The sequence below is a fragment of the Strongylocentrotus purpuratus genome, unplaced genomic scaffold (genome assembly GCF_000002235.5).
Source record: "Strongylocentrotus purpuratus isolate Spur 01 unplaced genomic scaffold, Spur_5.0 spur5_scaffold_3, whole genome shotgun sequence".
In the NCBI taxonomy this organism is placed as follows: domain Eukaryota; kingdom Metazoa; phylum Echinodermata; class Echinoidea; order Camarodonta; family Strongylocentrotidae; genus Strongylocentrotus; species Strongylocentrotus purpuratus.
This window is the reverse complement of record NW_022145609.1, coordinates 22,896,290-22,919,192: the sequence shown is the minus strand read 5'-3', so window position 1 is coordinate 22,919,192 and position 22,903 is coordinate 22,896,290. Positions and strand designations below refer to the sequence as shown.

Here is a 22,903-nt window from a genome sequence, read left to right as displayed (position 1 = left end):
TCTTAATTCAGTTCCCCCCCCCCCTCCTGCGCGAAGCGCGGAAGCTTTTAAGTTTCATAAGATAATGAGAGAAAGAAGACGATTGGCTGTACAGTTCTCGACTCTTAATCCTCGTCTGAATTCAGGTCCCCCCCTCCCCCCGCGCGGAAGCTTTGACGTATCATAAGATTATGAGAGAAAGAAGACGATTCACTGTACCGTCCTCGATTCTTAACCCTTTTCTGAATTCAGTCCCCCCCCCCCCTCCCCTCCCGCGCGAAGCTTTGACGTTTCATTAAAATATTAGAGAAAGAAGACGATGCGTTGTACCGTTCTCTATACTCTTAATCCTTGTCTGAATTTCAAAGATGTTCTTTGTCTGCTCCTTTTACTTCCTACGTCCTCTTCCGTTTTGGGGGGACCGCCCCCCCCCCCTGGCTACGCGCCTGCGGTTAGATAAACACATTTTGATAACTTGTCCGGCCCCGGAAGCTCAGGGTTTTAGGCGTTTAATTAAGGTCAGATGATCATTTTTTTTAATACCTATTATTTTGTGACACTGGTAGTTCACTATTTGGCGTGAGGTACAGGGGGCGGATCCCCCCCCCAAAAAAAAAGAGGGGTTTTAGGCAATAAATTACCGTCAGATGAGCATCTAAGGGCCAGCCGTAGCGCCCTAGGTGGAATCCAGGGGGCAGAGCCCCCGGAAGCTTAGGGGTTTTAGGCATTTAATCACGGTCAGATGAGCATATTTTGATGCTCATTTTTTAACACTGCACTGGCATTTAACTATTCTTTCTTTCTTGCTCTCATTCTATTTTTTTCTCTTTAATATACTTTTTCAAATAAAGTGGGGGGGGGGGGGGGGGGAGGGAGCTCGAGGCTCCCGATCCCTGCCGTACCTCGGGCCCTGACATGTAGGAATCTCAAGAATCATATTTCGTGCCTGGCTGTAATTTAGGAATTTGTCATTTTCCAACAAACACATATACAAACGTATAATTTACTAAAAAATGAGGACAAATCTCGGAAATTATGTCATTTCAGCATTAATTGTAATCCACCGTTGTGGAATTAGAAATAAACCACGTTTGAATTTGATTCCCCCAAAGCCCCCCCCCCCCCATTAGTACGCCAGTATCTCCTCTTTTCCTTTTTTCTTTCCCTTTCCTTCCTTCTCTCTTATTTTTTTGATTGGGGGGGGGGGGGGGGGGGGTTAACAGCCTGGGAGGCAGGGCCCTTTTGGTCCCCCCCCCCGATTTCCTTCTTCCCCCTTTTCTTTTCTTCTTCTTCTTCTTCTTCTTCTTCTTCTTCTTCTTATTCTTCTTCTTTCTTTCTTTCCCTTTCTCTCCTCTTTCCCTTTCCCTTCTTTTCCTTTCTTCTCTCTTTTTTTTTTTTTTTTTTTTTTTTGCGGGGGGGGGGGGGGGGCCAAGGCCCGCTCGGCCCCCCCCCCCTGGATCCGCGCCTGTAGGTCACAATTGATTTATGTCTAATGTAATATTATTTATTATACAAGAACTTCAAAATAATTTATTCAAAAAATTGACTGCACACATGGATAGTAAATGAATATAACTTTTATCCCCTAAAATTTTGAAACATGTATATTGAGTTGTCAACGTTCAATTCCAGAGATACTGTACATTGAACTCTTAAGGCTTGTTCAGATGTGAAGTGATAAACGGCCACAAAAAAGCCCCTGCGGATGTAACGTGTAAAACAATGGGATCTGCGCGCAACATAGGTATATTCACCAAGATCTATAAAATAAGATACAAAAATGTGTGGCATATAACACTTCACGTAACCATACCAAAAAACAGGGTTTTGCCGTGTCATATCTGAATGAGCCTTCTTTTAAATACCAAATACTTTTATGAATTCAATTAAGGGAGCTATGAGATGTCAAAACCGGTGAAATCAAACATAGTCTGAAATATAACAGTATTCTCTCTTTCTTTCAACTCCGAAACAACACATCTTTTATTGGGCCTGAAACATATAGGGAGATAAAAGAATACTTATATAACAAAACCATCCAGGCAAATTATAAACGAAAAATATTTCGTGACTCAGTGAAATCTGTTAGTACATGGCAATGATGGCAACATATATTATATCAAGCAGACACAAAATAGGCTTATACATTAACTTTGCTTTTGGTCACCATTATTTTCAATATATACAGACAGGAAATTAAGGTAATTATATCAAATAAACTCTGGCTACTACAATGTACAAACACTGTAATTTTCACATTTCATATTTGATCTCTCTTCTACTTCTAATAGCCAAGAGAAAATGAGATCAGATGTTGATGATTACTTACAGAAATCAGAATTAAAATATTACTGTAACATTTATGCAGTGAGAATTGAATGACACGATTTGAACTTGTAGCTTAATGTACTTTAGACCGAAAAAGAAGCAGTGATAAGGAATAAAGAATTGGTTTGTGAGGATGCACCAAAACACACTGCTCAGTAGTCCTTCACCCTAGTCAGATGAGTCATTTTGCAAGATAAATTTCAGTTCTGGTCATGTGAATGTAATGTTAAGAAACAATTGGAAACAGGTTGTTTATGCATGTGTAGTACATAATTGCTACAGCCCACAAGACCAACAAGGTCGGTCTCACGTACAATGTGACAAATGCTTTGAGGGGTAATTCACTAGATCGACAGCCCCTCACCCCTCCCCCGGTTATGTGTATATAGAACTACTCACATTTGGCAATAAACTTTTAAGCTATTTCTAGTCATAATTCGAACATCAGGGCGAACATGAAAACCATTCCTTTTTCTGCAAACATACTTAGCAAACTGCCAAATCATTTTTGCTTTTATCACAACTCAACCTTCTCGTGGTACTGTCACTCACTGTCTTCAGAACTCTCACTACTGTTTTCACTGTCACTACTGTCATCACTGTCGCTATTTTCTGCACTACTGTCACTACTATCGTTGCTGTCACTATTTTCTTCACTTTTGCCATTGTCAAATTTTCTTAATACCTTTGACTTAAAGTCCGAATCTGTAACTCTTTCCATCACCTCATGCAGCCTCAAAGGAAGGATGTCTTGGTAGTTGATCTTGTGTCGGAGGACTACTCTGACAGCTGTTTCCTGCAGTTGTAGAACTGTGGTTGGTGGACTCAACAATGACTCAATCAGCTTAAAATGTGGCTTCTTCTTCTTCAAGTCAAACTCATCCAAAATGTCTCTGGCAGTTTGACCTTCATGATTCACTGCTTCTAGAGAACATCCATGACGTATAAAGGCCCGAGCAAGATCATGGATACATCTCATGACTTTTTTGAAACATCCAAACGAAGTTGCTGGAAATGTAGAGTATGCCAACATGTGCAGTATGGTGTTGCCACTGGACCTATCCTGGTAAGAAGCATTGTCAGATGGCAGAACCCTGAGCAACATATACCTTATTTTCACAACGAACCATTCCCTTGAAGATATGCATTTGAAGAGTACACCCTCATCCTTCCGCACAAGCGTCATGATTTCAAATGTTAGGGAAGGCATCTTGTTATACTCGTCAGGCCTTTCCCTCAGGATTCTACTTCGAATGACACTCAGTAAGTTCTCTATGTCTTGCAAGGTGGATTTCAAAATGTTACGAGATGAGTAGTCCATGGCTTCTGAAAAAAGTATGACACTAAACCTCTGCATAAGGGAATGACACACATTCAGCAGACTATCAAAGTGTACATTCTTAAATATTGTAACATATGCAGACAACATATCCCTAGTAAGTTGACGAACTAGAGGTTCTGGTTCTTCATCCATGTCGTAAGATACTTGGTGGAAATGATACGCATATGATAACTGCTTTAGTACTGTTCCTGGCAGAGCTTCTCCACATCCTTCAGAATCAAGGACATGAGAGAATATTTGAAAGCCACTTTCTACCTTTTCCTGATGAAACACGAAACGCGATGCAAAGTATGCAAGGGATGGGAAGAAATAACTCTGCTTGAGACTTGGAGGAAACAGTTTCTCACCAACCAAAAATGCATGGGCCTTCAAAGCACTTTCAGATGATTCAACTGACTTGATTTCCTCCAGCTTGTGGAATTCTTTTAGAGAGAGTTTTGAGAAGCAAGCAGCAAGTTCTGAGGTTTGAACTTTCCCTTCATTAACTCCTGCACCTTCTTTTAAGTTTATGGCTCTGCAGAAAGAGTGAAAAGCATCGTTGATGGGACGTTGACCCAGAGTAGCTTGTAACACTCCAAGTAATTCAGAAGCTTTGATCTTGTCCTCCACAGGAATATCATCATCACCCATCGACAAGAAGAAGTCAACAAAGTCATTCAGCAAGTAATATGCAGCTACACATACTGGACTCCATCCATCTATGTTGTTCTGAACAGATGCTCCATAATTCAGAAGAAGCTTAACGATAGAAATCTTGGGGGTTCTCCATGTTGTTGGTTCAAGCTGGTATCCACGGGGTCTTTCTAGAAAGGATGCATTGCCTAGTGTGTCTTCCAACATGCATGCATAATGCAAAGGAGTGTTACCATCCTTTAAGCTCTTGGAATTGGGGTTGGCACCATTTGCTAATAAAAACTTGACGACATCCTCCAGACCTTTCAAACATGCGAGCATCAATGGTGTTTGTCCTTCCTTGTTCCGGACATCAATACGACTCTCTTGAGCACATCGCTCTAGCATCTGTTCAGTCACTATACCCTGAAAAATCGCATTGGCTAAGTCACCTGCTGCTGGTTCTGGTTCTGATAATGTTTCCCCGCTGCTACATCCAGATGCCATGGTCCTGATATCCCTGCACCTCCAAGGGCTGTCAGCTACTTGCTTCTTGCTAGAGCTAGAGATAAAAATGTAAACGAGAGTAGCATACACTTAATAATAATAATAATAGAGTGCATTGAATGAAGCCATGGAAATTGATAACAAGTGTTTGTTTCTAGTCAGACCCCTGTTCCATAACACTTGTTAGCAATAGCAAATGCTTAATTTCTGTGACAAACTTGCTCTCAGCCTATCAAATGCCATGGGGTCAATAGCATATAACAGTTACTGTAACTTTAATGTAATGTTATTGACAACCAGTTTTAAGAAACAGAACCCACATTTTTGGAAAATGTGTAGTCTGTGTTCGCCGCACAAAGAAATTCTGTGATGCACTCATATTAGACTATCAGAAGATGATTACTCACACATGTACTACCCAAGAACTGCATTATAATCTATAGAAATAGAACATCAAAATACTATTCAATAAAGGATGGAAACTAGAGAACACTAGAATTTCTTGGTGACCATAGATGAAGGAAAGTTGGCATTTCAATTCAGCATCTAAGTCGGCCTTCAGTTATAATTTCTGCTACTTAGAGAGACAGTTATTTTTTAGCTGGCTTTGTGCTGCTCTCTTGTGCTGAGAGAAGAAACCTACTTGCATTCACTTGTCGTTGTATGCTATTGTATAGCATATAGGGCATCAATGTACTATCACATTTGTTTTACACTGATTGATTTACAGTACACCAAGTGACTATTCCTGCAAAGGATTGTTGGTTCACAGGAAGGATGGAAAGTGGAAACAAAATTAAACTAAGAGAGACAAAGGAAAGGTCTTCTTTCTTGTTTCATCCTGAAGAGGATCAGCATGTAAGGGAGAAGCAGAGGATTGAGCGGTTATGCGTTCTTCGATAGATGCCTTTAGATGGAGTCCTGAAAAGACTCACAAACTATAAAGTATAAAGAGAGAACAAGACTAGAAGATGTAGAGGTCTGGATATTTTTAACTGACTGGCTGGTCATCATGAGGACTGTATGGATAATTGACACATTGCTCAAAGTTTTACAAAAATCAAGAAGGGATTATCAATTTGAAAAGCAGTAATTGACGTAATACAAATTGTGATTGCCCTAATTTCCCTTGCAAGCAGCCCTACATTTGTTTTAATTGAGAATCATCTATATCTCTCAATTGCTGATAGAGGAATAGATTCATTTCAGACCTGTGTGTGTTAAGATTTGTCCAGTATCATATTTAGAACATAGAATATCTATGGAGAAAAAAAGGGGGAAAAAATAAGAAATGTAACAAAGAAAACAAAATGAAGGGCTGCTAATGGGGGAAATTACACAATTCCCAGTTTGCATTTGATTGCTAAGACCTCTAGGACTTCATAACTTTACCACCATCTATCACTGACATCTATGTACCTCATTTTCCCACACCAGCTTCATACTAGAGTGATCTTTCCTATAAAGGGCATAAAATGGATGACAATCCAGAAAATTCAGTGAGTACCTAACAACAACAACACTTATTCTCTTCACTACTGTCATCTGTATCTAACACTGTTAATTCAAAGTCTAAATCTGTAACTCCTTCCACCAGCTCACGCAGCCTCAGAGGAAGGATGTCTTGGTAGTTGATGTTGTGTCGGAGGACTGCTTTGACAGCTGCTACCTTCAGTTGTAGAACTGTGGTTGGTTGACTCAACAATGACTCAATCAGCTTAAAATTTGGCTTCTTCTTCAAGTCAAACTCAGGCAAAATGTCTCTGGCAGTTTGACCTTCATGATTCACTGCTTCTCCAGAACATCCATGACGTATAAAGGCCCGAGCAAGATCATGGATACATCTCATGACTTCTTTAAGACATCCAAATGAAGTTGCTGGAAATGTAGAGTATGCCAACATGTGCAGTATGGTGTTGCCACTGGACCTATCCTGGTAAGAAGTATTGTCAGATGGCAGAACCCTGAGCAACATATACCTTATTTTCACAAGGAACCATTCCCTTGAAAAAGATATGCAGTTGAAGAGTACACCCTCATCCTTCCGCACAAGCGTCATGATTTCAAATGTTAGGGAAGGCATCTTGTTATACTCGTCAGGCCTTTCCCTCAGGATTCTACTTCGAATGACACTCAGTAAGTTCTCTATGTCTTGCAAGGTGGATTTCAAAATGTTACGAGATGACCAGTCCATGGCTTCTGAAAAAAGTATGACACTAAACCTCTGCATAAGGGAATGAAACACATTCAGCAGACTATCAATGTATACATTCTTAAATATCGTAACATATGCAGACAACATATCCCTAGTAAGTTGACGAACTAGAGGTTCTGGTTCTTCATCCATGTCGTAAGATACTTGGTGGAAATGATACGCATATGATAACTGCTGTAGTACTGTTCCTGGCAGAGCTTCTCCACATCTTTCAGAATCAAGGACATGAGAGAATATTTGAAAGCCACTTTCTACCTTTTCCTGATGGAACATGAAACGCGATGCAAAGTATGCAAGGGATGGGAAGAAATAACTGTGCTTGAGACTTGGAGGAAATAGTTTCTCACCAACCAAAAATGCATGGGCCTTCAAAGCACTTTCAGATGATTCAACTGACTTGATTTCCTCCAGCTTGTGGAATTCTTTTAGAGAGAGTTCTGAGAAGCAAGCAGCAAGTTCTGAGTTTTGAACTTTCCCTTCATTAACTCCTGCACCTTCTTTTAAGTTTATGGCTCTGCAGAAAGAGTGAAAAGCATCTTCGATGGGACGTTGACAAAGAGTAGCCTCTAACACTCCCAGTAATTCAGACGCTTTGATCTTGTCTTCCAAAAGAATATCATCATCACCCATCGACAAGAAGAAGTCAACAAAGTCATTTAGCAAGTAATATGCAGCTACACATACTGGACTCCATCCATCTATGTTGTTTTGAACAGATGCTCCATTATTCAGAAGAAGCTTAACAATAGAAATCTTGGGGTTCTCCATTTTGTTTGTCCAAGGAGTCTTTCTGACCAGGATGCATTGCCTAGTGTGTCTTCTAACATGCATGCATAATGCAAAGCAGTGTTGCCATCCTTTGAGCTCTTGGAATTGGGGTTGGCACCATTTGCTAATAGGAACTTGACGACATCCTCCAGACCTTTCAAACATGCGAGCATCAATGGTGTTTGTCCATCCTCGTTTGGGACATCAATACCACCCTCTTGAGCACATCTCTCTAGCATCTCTTCACTAACTGGACCCTGAGAAATCGCAGTGGCCAAGTCACCTGCCGCTGGTTCTGATAAGGTTTCCCCACTGCTACATCCAGATGCCATGGTCCCGATATCTCTGCACCTCCAAGGGCCATCAGCTACTTGCTTCCTGCTAGAGCTTGAAATAACAATGTAAACGAGAGTAGCCTAAGTGTATACACTTAATAATAATAATACAGTGCATGGAAATGAAGAAGAAAAAACATCTTTGTTTCTAGTCCAGAGTAGGCCCGTTTCGAGTAAACGTTTAATAGTATACCGGCCTGGTAAGTCAGTAGTCAAATAATGAACTTGATATTTAAAAACCGAATACTCAACGACTCATTGGGAACCCAAGAACATCGCCTAAAAAGAGTCTAAATGGATGTGAAATAGAAATCTGTCACAATATTTCTACTTTCTCAGACATTGTCAAGGAAGTTTAAATAAATCAAATTCCTACCTAACCTTAACTTTAGAAGCAAACAACTAGCGGGCTGATGAGTTTCAAGAGTACCGAGCCTGCGCTTGATGATATATAAATGTGTAATTTGTATTTGATCATCGGATCATAATTATGTGTGACGTGCAAATATACAAACCCCAACACACATATTTGATCTTTGTCTAATATTTTTCCAGAAAATTCGAACACAAGTAATTTAGCTTGAACAGTAAACTGAATTTGAGTACTAAAAAAAATGATCAGATTCAATTAAACTATATAGATGTTTTTGCACGAAATGATCCTCATTTCTGTCACCCATGTAAGATAAATTTACAGTGGATCTACTTTCTTTGAAACCTGAAAATTAAACCACAGGTCATTGCATTAGCCCATCTCGATCTCACGTAGAATTACAAATAACTTTTGAAATATCTTGCCATTTTCAATAATCATGATGATGATTATGCATGATGGTTCTAGGACAATGATAATCTCCTGGAGTCTACACAATTAATCACCGCCGGGCAATTACCCCCAAGGACAATTATACCCCCGGAAAATTACAAATAGGACAACTACTCCCAAGGACAACCACCCCGAGGGCAATTACCAGCGAAAAATTACCCCCTAGGACACCTCCACCCCCTCTCCCAGGAGAATTACACACCAAGGATAATTACCACCCAGTAGCTTTGTTGCTCTCCGACACTCGGACCATATTCTAATAAATTTGAATAGATATCCGCCAGATTGATGAATATCCGTCATGCAATAATGTCAAAAGAGGGAAATTGTCCTTAAGGGGTATTTGTCCATAGAGTAACTGTCCTATTGGTAATTTTCCAGAAGGTAATTGTCCTTGGGGGGGGGGGGGGGTAGGAGTAATTGTCTCGCTGGTAACTTTTATGAGATGTTATCATTATCCTCCGATCGCATCACTCTTTCTACATCTTCTTTTTCTCCTTTCTCTCTCTCTCTTCATCTCTAATTTCCTCTATGCACGACTGCAAGGCTGAAAAACTGGCAATTGGGAAATAATAATTCTTATCTGGATTTCGTTCCTATATTTAATTTACATTACAAATACATCTCCTCTCGATCCCGCCCACAAACCTCTCTCTCTCTCTCTCTATTTCTCTCTCAAAAACTTTTGTTACAAATACATCCATCATTTTTTCATTTCATTTCTTACTATAATCTGTTTAATAAAATATCATTTACCTAATCATTACAAATACACAAACAAGTAGATACATGCCCAATTTGATATTGCACAGATGCATGCATTGCATTTGCCATAACTCATATCTAGGCTTAATTGGGCCACAATCAACACTTAATTACTGCACTGTAATTGATGTACATAATTCACTTCTACATAGTAAAATATCAAGAACTAATTATAGGCTAATTAATAATGCCTATAGGTCACAATTTGTTTATGTCGAATGTAATATTGATTATTATATAGGAACTTCAAAATAATTTATTCAAAATATTGACTGCACACACGGACTGTCAATGAATATGTATCCCATGAAATGTGATACATGTGTATACATTATTGAGTTGTCAACATTCAATTCCAGAGAGGCTTGTTCAGCTATGAAGTGATAAACGGCCACAAAAGAGCCCCTGCGGATGTAACGTGTAAAACAATGGTACATTCACCGAGATCTAACTACATTGTACCACATACATCTGTGAATCTTGATGTACACCCCCTCTTTCTTTCTTCTCTTTCTCTCTCTCTCTCTTTCCCCTTTTACTAATATTTGTTCCACCATATTCGTATTATTATGTATCCATTGAGGGTAGGCATGCTATCAAGCTTTGCTTACTTTGTCAACCCTCCTGTTTGATGTTTTCAATTAGTTACTTTATTCGACATTATATTCTTTTGAAATGTGTAAAATTTGCAATGTTTTGTTTGTTATATATTTTTAACAAGGGAAACGCTCTCGGCGGTCTCGCCTGCATTACGCAATTCAATACGATAAACCAGCACGTCAATGACGTAGCGCTCATCCGCATCTTGTAACAACAAATATCGTAAATTTTATGTAGTACACTTTTGAACTGGTCAAAAAATAAAAATTTGATGCCCTGGAAGGGACATAATTTCATTTCATTTGCATAAAGTACCATAAATAATCAATGGAGCAAAATCTCAAAATTCTGTGTAGAAGATTAGTGTACCAAAGTTAGCTATACCAGATAAAGCAAACCAAATCAAAATCGATAGAGAAATGAAGGAGAAGAAGCATTTTTTGTGATTTCGAATAAATTTGCATAAATTAGCGTAGATAATGAATTTCACGATTCTGTGTAGAAGTTTCAAAACCCCCTCCTAGCCCTATCATATGAAACAATCAGAATCAAAATCGGTTGAAAAATAACGAAGAAGAAGCATTTTGAAAATCTTGATGTTAATGCCACAACAAAGTCTAAGTTTGTTGACCTTAAATGTCCTGTGACCTTAACTTACTGACCTGAAATTCTACTCACATGATTGGGAAGACTTGATAACCCTATATAGTCTAAGTTTCATTGACTAAGAACTTATACTTTCAAAATGATATCAAAAATTCAAAAACTTAACCTTAGGTTAAGTTTTCGATGATGATGCTACAACATAGTCCAAGTCTGTTGACCTGAAATGACCTTTGACCTTGACTTTGTGATCTGAAATTCTACTCACATAAATGGGTATACTTGATTACCCTATAGTCAAAGTTTCATTGACTATAAAGTTACATCAAAAATTCAAAAACTTAACCTTAGGTTAAGTTTTTGATGTTGACGCCGCCGCCGTCGCCGTCACCGGAAAAGCGGCGCCTATGTCTCGCTTTTTGCTACGCAGGCGAGACAAAAATGTAAAAGAAAAACAAAATAAAACAGAAATAAATAAATCAAATCAAATCAAATCAAGATACACTTGAATGTGTAGCATATAACACTTTACGTTACCATAACAAAAAACAGGGTTTTGACGTGACATATCTGAATGAGCCTTCATTTAAATACAAAGTGGTTCTTTTGAATTCAATTAAGGGAGCTATGAGATGTCCAGACCTGTAAAATCATACATTAGATAGTATAGTATTAATGACTGCTTTGAGAGAAATAGTTGTTTTATTACGCTCAAGGGAAGGTTAGAATTGTGCTATTCCCCGAGGCTTGCCGAGGGGAATAGCCCAATTGTAACCTTCCCGAGAGCGTAGGAAAACAACTATTTCTCGAATATTAAAGCAGTCATTAATACTTTTATATGCCGAAAAAAAATAGACTAAAAAATGAAAAATGAAAAATATTTATCAATTTTGTCGAAGACGGGATTCGAACCCTTGCGTACAACAAGAGGTGTACCGAAAACCAACGCTTAGACCACTCGGCTATGGCCAGCCGTTAACATACTAGGCAGTTTTCTCCAATATATACATTAAAATGGATTGAAACCGGCTTCGCGTGTGATGAATGCTTCGCAAAAGCTCCATATACGGACTCTTCTTTTACTTTTGCAATGCATATTGGCACGAACTTAGATCAAGATCTATCGGCAGATGTTGTTTTTTTTGTTTTTGGAAGTTTATTTTCGTCTTCATGTCAACAATGCAAGATAAAATTGTCGGTAAGATCCGGGGGTAAGATCGATCGAGATTCAATTGTATTGAAATTACCGACCAATCCTTCGCACACATACGGCATCCTCCATCGCTCAAACCATTTTTTAACATGTAAACCTATGGGGTAACCATGGAGGCTGACCAACTTTTTTTAATAACCATGGTTATTAAAAATATTGAAATGTTTTATGCATGGTTACCGAGAATTTTACAGGAACAGTTGAAGTTTATGAATGCAATTCGACCAATCAGATGGCTGGATTTCTTAAGTGAGGTATATAATCTGAAATATAAAAGTATCCTTTTTTTTCTTCTTTTAACTCTGAAACATCACATCTTTTATTGGGCCTGAAACATATAGGGAGATAAAAGAATACTTATATAACAAAACCATCCAGGCAAATTATAAACAAAAAATATTTCGTTACTCAGTGAAATCTTTTAGTACATGGCGATGATGGCAACATATATTATATCAAGCAGACACAAAATAGGCTTATACATTAACTTTGCTTTTGGTCACAATTATTTTCAATATAATATACAGACAGGAAATTAAGGTAATTATATCAAATAAACTCTGGCTACTACAATGTACAAACACTGTTATTTTCACATTTCATATTTGATCTCTCTTCTACTTCAAATAGCCAAGAGAAAATGAGATCAGATGTTGATGATTACTTACAGAAATCAAAATCAAAATATTACTGTAACATTTATGCAGTGAGAATTGAATAACACGATTTGAACTTGTAGCTAACTGTACTTTAGACCAAAAAAGAAGCAGTGATAAGGAATAAAGAATTGGTTTGTGAGGATGCACCAAAACACACTGCTCAGTAGTCCTTCACCCTGGTCAGATGAGTCATTTTGCAAGATAAATTTCAGTTCTGGTCATGTAAATGTAATGTTAAAGAAACAATTGAAAACAGGTTGTTTATGCATGTGTAGTACATAATTGCTACAGCCCACAAGACCAACAAGGTCAGTCTCACGTACAATGTGACAAATACTTTGAGGGGTAATTCACTAGATCGACAGCCCCCCCCCCCCCTCCCCCGGTTATGTGTATATAGAACTACTCACATTTAGCAATAAACTTTTAAGCTATTTCTAGTCATAATTCGAACATCGGGGCATCTGAAAACCATTTTTTTTTCTGCACACATACTTACATGTAGCAATCTGACAAATCATTTTTGCTTTTATCACAACTCAACCTTCTCGTGGTACTGTCACTCACTGTCTTCAGAACTCTCACTACTGTTTTCACTGTCACTACTGTCATCACTGTCGCTATTTTCTTCACTACTGTCACTACTATCGTTGCTGTCACTATTTTCTTCACTTTTGCCATTGTCAAATTTTCTTAATACCTTTGACTTAAAGTCCGAATCTGTAACTCTTTCCATCATCTCATGCAGCCTCAGAGGAAGGATGTCTTGGTAGTTGATCTTGTGTCGGAGGACTACTCTGACAGCTGTTTCCTGCAGTTGTAGAACTGTGGTTGGTGGACTCAACAATGACTCAATCAGCTTAAAATTTGGCTTCTTCTTCTTCAAGTCAAACTCATCCAAAATGTCTCTGGCAGTTTGACCTTCATGATTCACTGCTTCTAGAGAACATCCATGACGTATAAAGGCCCGAGCAAGATCATGGATACATTTCATGACTTTTTTTAAACATCCAAACGAAGTTGCTGGAAATGTAGAGTATGCCAACATGTGCAGTATGGTGTTGCCACTGGACCTATCCTGGTAAGAAGCATTGTCAGATGGCAGAACCCTGAGCAACATATACCTTATTTTCACAAGGAACCATTCCCTTAAAAAATATATGCAGTTGAAGAGTACACCCTCATCCTTCCGCACAAGCGTCATGATTTCAAATGTTAGGGAAGGCATCTTGTTATACTCGTCAGGCCTTTCCCTCAGGATTCTACTTCGAATGACACTCAGTAAGTTCTCTATGTCTTGCAAGGTGGATTTCAAAATGTTACGAGATGACCAGTCCATGGCTTCTGAAAAAAGTATGACACTAAACCTCTGCATAAGGGAATGACACACATTCAGCAGACTATCAATGTGTACATTCTTAAATACCGTAACATATGCAGACAACATATCCCTAGTAAGTTGACGAACTAGAGGTTCTGGTTCTTCATTCATGTCGTAAGATACTTGGTGGAAATGATACGCATATGATAACTGCTTTAGTACTGTTCCTGGCAGAGCTTCTCCACATCCTTCAGAATCAAGGACATGAGAGAATATTTGAAAGCCACTTTCTACCTTTTCCTGATGGAACACGAAACGCGATGCAAAGTATGCAAGAGATGGGAAGAAATAACTCTGCTTGAGACTTGGAGGAAACAGTTTCTCACCAACCAAAATTGCATGGGCCTTCAAAGCACTTTCAGATGATTCAACTGACTTGATTTCCTCCAGCTTGTGGAATTCTTTTAGAGAGAGTTTTGAGAAGCAAGCAGCAAGTTCTGAGGTTTGAACTTTCCCTTCATTAACTCCTGCACCTTCTTTTAAGTTTATGGCTCTGCAGAAAGAGTGAAAAGCATCTTCGATGGGACGTTGACCCAGAGTAGCTTGTAACACTCCAAGTAATTCAGACGCTTTGATCTTGTCCTCCACAGGAATATCATCATCACCCATCGACAAGAAGAAGTCAACAAAGTCATTCAGCAAGTAATATGCAGCTACACATACTGGACTCCATCCATCTATGTTGTTCTGAACAGATGCTCCATAATTCAGAAGAAGCTTAACAATAGAAATCTCGGGGGTTCTCCATTTTGTTGGTTCAAGCTGGTGTCCACTGGGTCTTTCTAGAAAGGATGCATTGCCTAGTGTGTCTTCCAACATGCATGCATAATGCAAAGGAGTGTTACCATCCTTTAAGCTCTTGGAATTGGGGTTGGCACCATTTGCTAATAGAAACTTGACGACATCCTCCAGACCTTTCAAACATGCGAGCATCAATGGTGTTTGTCCTTCCTTGTTCCGAATATCAATACGACTCTCTTGAGCACATCGCTCTAGCATCTGTTCAGTCACTATACCCTGAGAAATCGCATTGGCTAAGTCACCTGCTGCTGGTTCTGGTTCTGATAAGGTTTCCCCGCTGCTACATCCAGATGCCATGGTCCTGATATCCCTGCACCTCCAAGGGCTGTCAGCTACTTGATTCCTGCTAGAGATAAAATATAAACGAGAGTAGCCTACACCTAATAATAATAGTGCATGGAAATGAAGCCATGAATGTTGATAAAAAGTCTATGTTTCAGCAAAGAGGTGGAAAAAATAGAATTAGCTCACGCAAAAAAAAAAAGTATCTGGTGAAAGAGACGAAATGCAACCTGCCATAAAGAACAAGGATGGCATCTTAAAAACTGCTCCCGCAGATGTGTTGAAATGCTGGAAAGTATATTTTAGCATTCACCTAAACACAAATTTCTAATGGACGAAACCTGGAAGACTGGAGCAAGGGTCTTATCACATTAGTGTTTAAAGGCAAAGACCACAATTGGAAACGCCCTAATTTCAAAAAATGAAATGGAAGCTCTTATTACCAATCATGTGAAAGAATATGTTTTTACTAATACATGATAACAATTTTGTCGAGAAACTGCCTACTAATTGGTATATTTGGTAAATTAGTTTATCTATTGGTATGTGAGAGATAAACGCACGTGTTGCGCACGTGTGCGTAGTCCCATATACATCTTTCTGTGTACAGTGCTTGTAACTTGACGAAGACTTGGTCAAATTTCTTATCATTTTGATGATTCCAGAACCTTGCAGTACACACCAATACTTATATGCTAGATGATCAACCTTTTCTGATCGATTTCACAATGTTTCTTTCACAATGCAATTGCATGACCATAACTGGTCTTTATCTTTAAGAAGGAGACAAGCTGGATCCATCCAACTACAGGGCTATAACGCTACTCTCCATAAACAGGAAAGTTTTCTTTAGAATGGTCCTCATGAGAATACAGGGAACCATTGAGAATCATCTGGCCGAGGAACGATGTGGATTCAGAAGTTGTAGGGGCACAACAAGATACTGTGTTTGTGGCTAGACAGATCATTGGAAAGGCCAGAGAAAGAAGGATACCACTTTGTTGACTTTAAAGTAGCATTTGATACCATATGGCGAGATGCTCTCTGGAAATGTTTGCGTTCCATTGGAGTGGACAAGTCCTTAGTTGACCTCTGTTATGGTGAATGGAAAGATAACTGAATGGTTTGATGTCATAACTGGGGTAAGACAAGGCTGCCTCCTCTCTCCAAGACCCCGTTCTCACTCACTTTGTTGGAGCGCTCTGGAGGGCTCTAACTAAGACCCGCTCCTCAGGAGCGGTTCTTACGTGAGTGAGAACGATCAAAGTGGTCCAGGAAGCGGACTTCTGGACCGCTCCAGAAGTCCACCTTCCGAGGTGGTCTTGAGGAGCGGGTCTTATTAAGAGCGCTCCAGAGCGCTCTAACGTGCAATGTGAACGGAAAGCGTACTTTGAACGGAAGTGAGCTAGTGACCTTCGGTGCGAAACATGTAGTACGGTACATACGGTTTGTATTCTGCGGGCGAAAAAATTGATCTGCTGACCTGAGCTGCCATAGCAACAAGACCACTTTGACTCGTGGAGCGGTTTGAGCCATTAAAAACTGCTCGGAGTGTGTACGCTCGCAAACCGTTCCTCAAGACCCGTTCCTCTGGAGCAGTCTAAGACCACTTTCAAAGTGAGTGAGAAAGGGGTCCAAGTCTCTTTAACCTATTCCTGGAATATGTGATGAAGGACATCCAACTAGATAGTGGTATACAGAAGGGTAAAATGCGTATTAACAACATCAGATATGCAAATGACACTACCCTCATGGAACTCGTATTTGAAAACCTCCAAATCTCAACAAATGAACTGGAGAAGGCATGTAGGAGATGGGGAATGAAAATCAATGCCACAAAATGCAAAGTCATGACAGAGGATCAACAAGATATTTCACTTAACAACACCAACATTGAGAAAGTGGATAAATTGGTCTTTCTTGGCAGCACAGTTCCTTCCATAGAAGAGGACGTGAAGAGACGAACTCACCAGAGATGAAAACAGAGGAAAAGGATATTTAGGTCCATTAGAAAAGAATAAGGGCATGCACTTGTCCTATGCCAAAATGGGCTTTTGAGGGGTACCTGAAAAAGTGGGGGCACAGCCTTTTTGTTACACTGTAAACTATATTTTGATCAGGTGCGTAAGCAGTGGGGGGGGGGGGGGGGGGGGGTTGGAGGTTGAACGTCAGCAGCTGGCTGATTCGTTGCGAACCCCCCCCCCACCCCCCTTCAAAAAAATCCTGCGTAGGCCTACGCGCCTGATTGTGATATATACCAGCAAAACAGGATCAACATCGCATGTCAGTACATTATCATCAGGAGCATTTGGGAGCTATACATATTGTGAAGAAATACCCCCCCCCCTGTTTTTCCCTTAATTTTCGTTTTATATTTGTCATTTAACAATACCAGGACTAGCCTGATTTTATCTTCAAAGAATTGTAAAGAAAAACTTGTCTTTTATGAAATAGGCGTAAATGATTGTTTACTACAGCGATCAATGAGCGTAGTAACGGCAGCCGATTAGTGCTATTTTTAGATTCATTCAAATACACAGATTTGCTATGTGGGACCGGGTATCTGAAACATCGTGTGCGATGTTGAACTAAGGTGAATAATTCTTTTATGTAATCACTTACCTTGTCAATGTTTCCTTAAATAGTTGCTTGGTGTCATATTTTCCCTTTTTCTGATAAGACTACTTCTTAAATAATGTAATTTAGTTCACTAAAAGTGAATTCCACCTATTGAAAATGGATTAGCCGGTATTTTAGACTTCGCGCGTAGTGACGTCACCAACTTTTGACCAATTAAAATTGCGGGAGGCTGCAGTATTTTTCTCAGCCGATTTACGGCCCGGGGTCCCAGTACAAAAGGGGATGAAAAATGTAACAAATATTATACTGCATCTCAAATTCAACATTGTAAGACGATCCCTAGTCAAGTTCAATTTCAAGTTCAATTTCAAGTTCCATCTCGTTTTCCATCTCGTTCCAGACAGAAAAAAGAGTGAGTTATGAAATATTTCTAATATTCATCTCTTGTTATATTATTGCATATCTATTCCTATTTTATATAAAGGGAAATTTAGAGAATTTGTCCACAAAGAATATTAATGATGAATCTAAACTATTTGGGGTTAAGCCCGACTTTGTATTTGATTGTTTGATCAATTGCTTCATGGAGTGGGAATTATTATCGAATGTTATTATTCGCTGGCTGATTTTAAAATGTATGCGGTACAAAAAAAAAAAGGAACTAAAGCAGAGTTTTGTTTATTTCTATTCCCTTTTATTCATTACGAAGTTTAACAAAAAAAGAACACAAAATGAAACATCCGGAGAGAGTGAAAGAAATAGGAGTGACGTAGTCACTTAAGGGTGCCTCATAAATAATGTAGTCTGTACTTGTAGATATTAGACAATAAGCTTTGAAGACTTGAGTTGTACTCGTAGAACTGTACTTGTACTATATTAGATAATAAGTAGACCTTAAAGACAGTAGAATGTGGAATTGTAGCTTGTAGATATTAGCATTGTACTTGAAGAATTGTACTGTATGAGTTGGACAGTAACTAGTAGAATGTTGTACTTACAAGTTATATATGAAGTACACTGAACATGAGTAAAGTACACTGTACAATAAGTTTTTAAGTGTAGGCCTACATCTACACTAGATAATAATTGGATTATGCTACTTATATTATTGCATGATAAGATTATAATGTTAGATTAAGAAATGGTAATGACATAAATGTAGATTATTACAACTTTTGAGGAGTTGTATTGTGCATGAATGTTACCCCCCCCCCCCCTCCCCCCTTTCCATTTCTGCCTGGCTGTGGTTGGAGACTATCCACCGTAACAATCTCGAATAGGGAACGTTACGGTGGATATGGAAGCTTGCTCGAGATGTTTATCCTACCCTTAACAGTTCAATCCTGAATAAGGAACGAATGTTATGATCGAGACCGTGAGCCTACATGTACCTTACGAGTTACGACAACAAGTATCCAGCCTACCTTTTAATGACCCCTTTAGATTTCCTATTTCTGTAACTCATTTATTGACCACATACATGTACTTCTACCGTAAAATGTTGTTAACAGTTGAACAAGCTTATATTAAGACTTTGTTAGTCTAATGTTATAGGAGATAAAATCTCGAGGCTATTTCATTACAATGTAGTTCGGGGCAAGAAAGAGGCCGGGGTGGTAGAGAGCCAGGAACATAGTAATGGCGGAGTTGGCGGGATGCTTAGCCGGATTGAGAAGTTTTATAAGGAATGGAATGTACCGCTATGCTGGCATAGGATATTAGGGTGAGAAGAATAGAATAGAACAAAGGTCTACACTTATATATTGCTTGGATCTGTTAGTGATACTGGTATTGGAAGATTAATATTCATACATTTGAGACACTTGCTCTTATCCCAGTCATTTCTAGACAAGTAGTGGTAAACCGTAAAGTTAGTTAATGTAAAACTAATAAGTGTACACTGTACGCATAGTAGGTTTAGTGACGATTAAATTGTTGCTATACACTGTACTTATTTCTAAAGGACATCCATGTAACCTAGGATCGTAGTTTAAACATGTACATGTAAATACTAAGTTATAAATAGTTATGATCGAACAGGTCACTTTTACTCTTCACGCGTTTTGAATTACTGAGTTTTACATTGTTAAAGATTGTTTACATTAATAAATGTTTTGAATTGGGTACAACCCGAATTTATGGTTTCCAAAACGAGAAATTACTTAGGCCTGGTTTAGTTGCACAGATGCCTGAATGAACTGAATATGACTGTTGATGTGATTGAGTAACTTAAGTAACTTAATAAGAGAGTTCGTATATTTCGAACAAACGTTCCCGTCATCGACGCTCAACAATAGAATATTCTTACCATGCTACTCGTGAGACAGGAGGCGAGGATGAGTGGGAATCGGAAGTATGTGAGATGAGCTGAGCGTCTGTGTTTATGTTGAATGATTGAGGTTCACTGAACCACTGCCTGATTGATGATGTTCACTGTTCATGTGCGAGTGCACTGAACAACTGCCGTTGTTAGGCCAGGTGTTCACTGTACACGTGCGCGCCCATGTACGCTGTACCTATGCAAGTTGTATGTGTGCAGGCCAGAGTACACTGTACGTTGTCTTGGATGAGAGTTGAGATGTATACTTGATTGAATGTTGATGTGGCCAGTTAGTATTCAATTAGGCTTAGTAACTGAGATATTAGATGGACTTAATAGTTAACTTACCAGTCATGTCCTGGATGTTTGATGTGCTGGTCAAGTGGGAAAGAGATGATGTATCGTGGTCGGATTAGGTGGTCAGTCCGGTAGAGAGCAGTTGAGCAGTCAGATGTGTGTATGATTGATTGTGTGTCATGCGCAGTGCAGTGTTCAGTTTACCCTCGCCCCTAGTGAATTACCCCCCCCCCCCCCTTTTTCTGTAATCGCAGAGCTCATGTGTTGTCTTACGTCACTTTGTATTCCCGTACAGTCGGTTTGATTATCAGATCGTCTGTGAGGGTTCATACCCCTATAAAAGTATGTGGTGGCAGCATTTACCAGTTTGGTGAGGAGGGTCTCACGTCACAATATGTAAAATGTCACTCCTGCAAGTTGTAATGAATGATCAGTTAATCTCATTATGGGTTTAAATATTAACCCATCAAATTGTGTTGCACGAACAAATGAAAGAAGACTCCTCCAGCAAAGCCCCCAGACCATGCAAAGCCAAGGAAGCTTAGTTCCCAACCCCCTCCCCACTCAGTGTTATTTAGGGTACGCATATGCGTGTTAAGCGACCCCCCCTTTTCAGCAAGTCCGGTGTGTAAAGTCAATACGGGTCGACCTTTTTCTTTTGTTATACAACTTTACAAGCCTTTTTCAGCGCCCCCCCCCCCCCTTTTCAGCAAAAGTCCGGTGTGTAAAGACCTTTTTCTTTTGTTACGAAAAGGACATTTTGGTAACACATACGCATGGGGTCCGTCTGTTCTCGGAGTGGAGGGGCCGGGACTTATAGTTGCAGTTTTGTACATTCACATTTGTGACTTTTGTGCTTTGTTTTTGTTTACATGGCTCTTCACACATGGCGAGTACATGTCAAGTAAGGCTTGTGATATTCTTCATAGGCCTAGATCTATTTCGTAAATTACCAAGTACATGCATGCCTCCATGGCCATGCCACATATGAACATGTCACACTGAAAACGCGACACAACTCAGTGTCGGCATCACGTTAATTTATTTCACAGCTGGGCGTATATCCGTACATAATCAAAAGTGATAACTCAAACTGGCATTCGACAAGTCAGAAAAAGAATATTCTCACCTCGGACTCGGTCGAGTCGATGTATCATCCAGGATGTGCGGAGAAATTACAGTTAAACATAGATTAATCAATTATTGCTGATTTCTAATCTTAGTTAGACTAAGATAACAATAAGATCAATGTTAGTCATGTGAGTGATTTTGAGCTAGTAGTAGAAAGTGCAAATGTGCAGACAAAACAGTGCAATGAAGAGTAGAGCACTAGAGGTCTATCGAGGTCTATAGGTTAAAATAAGGCTGAGCTACTGTACACACGTACACGTACGTATAGACCCCGTATACATAGCGAGAATTAGGGCGTGGTCTCTCTTCTTATCTGTATGGAAAAAATCTTTATCGTATATAGTCTATATCAGTGGTACGCTGATTTACGAATATAATTATAGGTCTACATGTGCATCCGAGAAAAACGAGACCGAGAATTATCGATGTTTTATCATAACTCAATCACAATTATAATTAATAAATGACAAATATTTGTAAAGCTTAATATATATCCTCCCCTTTTATTTGATGCAACTCATATGATGCATATTTCACGCACGAGCGATTAAAATCAAGTTAAAGAGTGGGAGCGGACGGTATTTGAATTTCAAAGAGAAAATCACATTTCTAGAAAGTTCATTTTCTGCCCTTTCAACCTCAATCAGGAAAAATGAGCTAGGAATAACAAAAGTCTGTTTGTTTAAAGTAATGCTTGCATTCAGGCCATATCTTCATTAAACGAATTCGTTTTCACTGGCTGCCTGCCGTAGCAACAAGCAGAATTGACACGAACTCCGTTTCGTTGACAATCAGCCATTGAATGAAGTCTTTCGTCTATGGCTGATCGTCAACAAAACGGTGTTGAGTAAAAAAAAAAAAAAAAAATACCCCCCCCCCCCCGTTGAGCAAAAAATAAAAAATAAAAACATAAATAGTGCATGCTCACTACCCCCCCCCCCCCTCCCCCCGCTCATTGATTTTATTTATTTTATTTCTGCATTTTTCCAAATATAAGAACAGAATAACAAAGAACATATAAACGTAAGGTATAATACAAAATATACAAATAATGATAACTTTTTTTTTTTTTTTTTTTACATAGGTCTACATAGATGAATAATAACGAAACTTAATATTTTTATAACAGACTATTATAAATGTAAAGTATTATCCAAACTATCAGTTAGAAAAAGTGCAGGAGACCGCAATCATGAGCGAAGCTTGACTATAGGATGGCGGCCTCATCAAGTCGCCGCTAAATTCTTCTCACGAGTTTGGCCGGCCTCCTTCGCCGCCGGCTGCATGGTTCCGCCCCTAGCTATATACCACTGAACTATCGCGCCTCCAATGACGGAGAAGCAAGTGAAAAAAAAAACG

At 39.2% G+C, this 22,903-nt stretch overlaps 1 protein-coding gene across 4 annotated transcripts; it reads right to left on the bottom strand.

Annotated features, from left to right (window-relative positions):
• Positions 1-1,934: 1,934 nt before the first annotated feature.
• On the bottom strand, positions 1,935-21,745 carry LOC100890615 (protein fem-1 homolog C). 4 transcript variants are annotated; one of them, XM_030996095.1, is made up of 2 exons: positions 21,543-21,745; positions 1,935-8,138 (listed from the first exon to the last, which is right to left on the bottom strand). In XM_030996095.1, the coding sequence occupies exon 2, from the start codon at positions 4,766-4,768 to the stop codon at positions 2,852-2,854; it is 1,917 nt and encodes a 638-aa protein (XP_030851955.1). In that variant the 5' UTR covers positions 4,769-8,138; positions 21,543-21,745; the 3' UTR covers positions 1,935-2,851. The 4 variants fall into 4 exon arrangements, with proteins under 4 accessions (XP_030851955.1, XP_030851956.1, XP_030851953.1 ...); XM_030996096.1 differs by having other exon boundaries at positions 1,935-4,823; XM_030996093.1 differs by lacking the exon at positions 1,935-8,138 and adding an exon at positions 13,261-15,280.
• Positions 21,746-22,903: the final 1,158 nt, after the last annotated feature.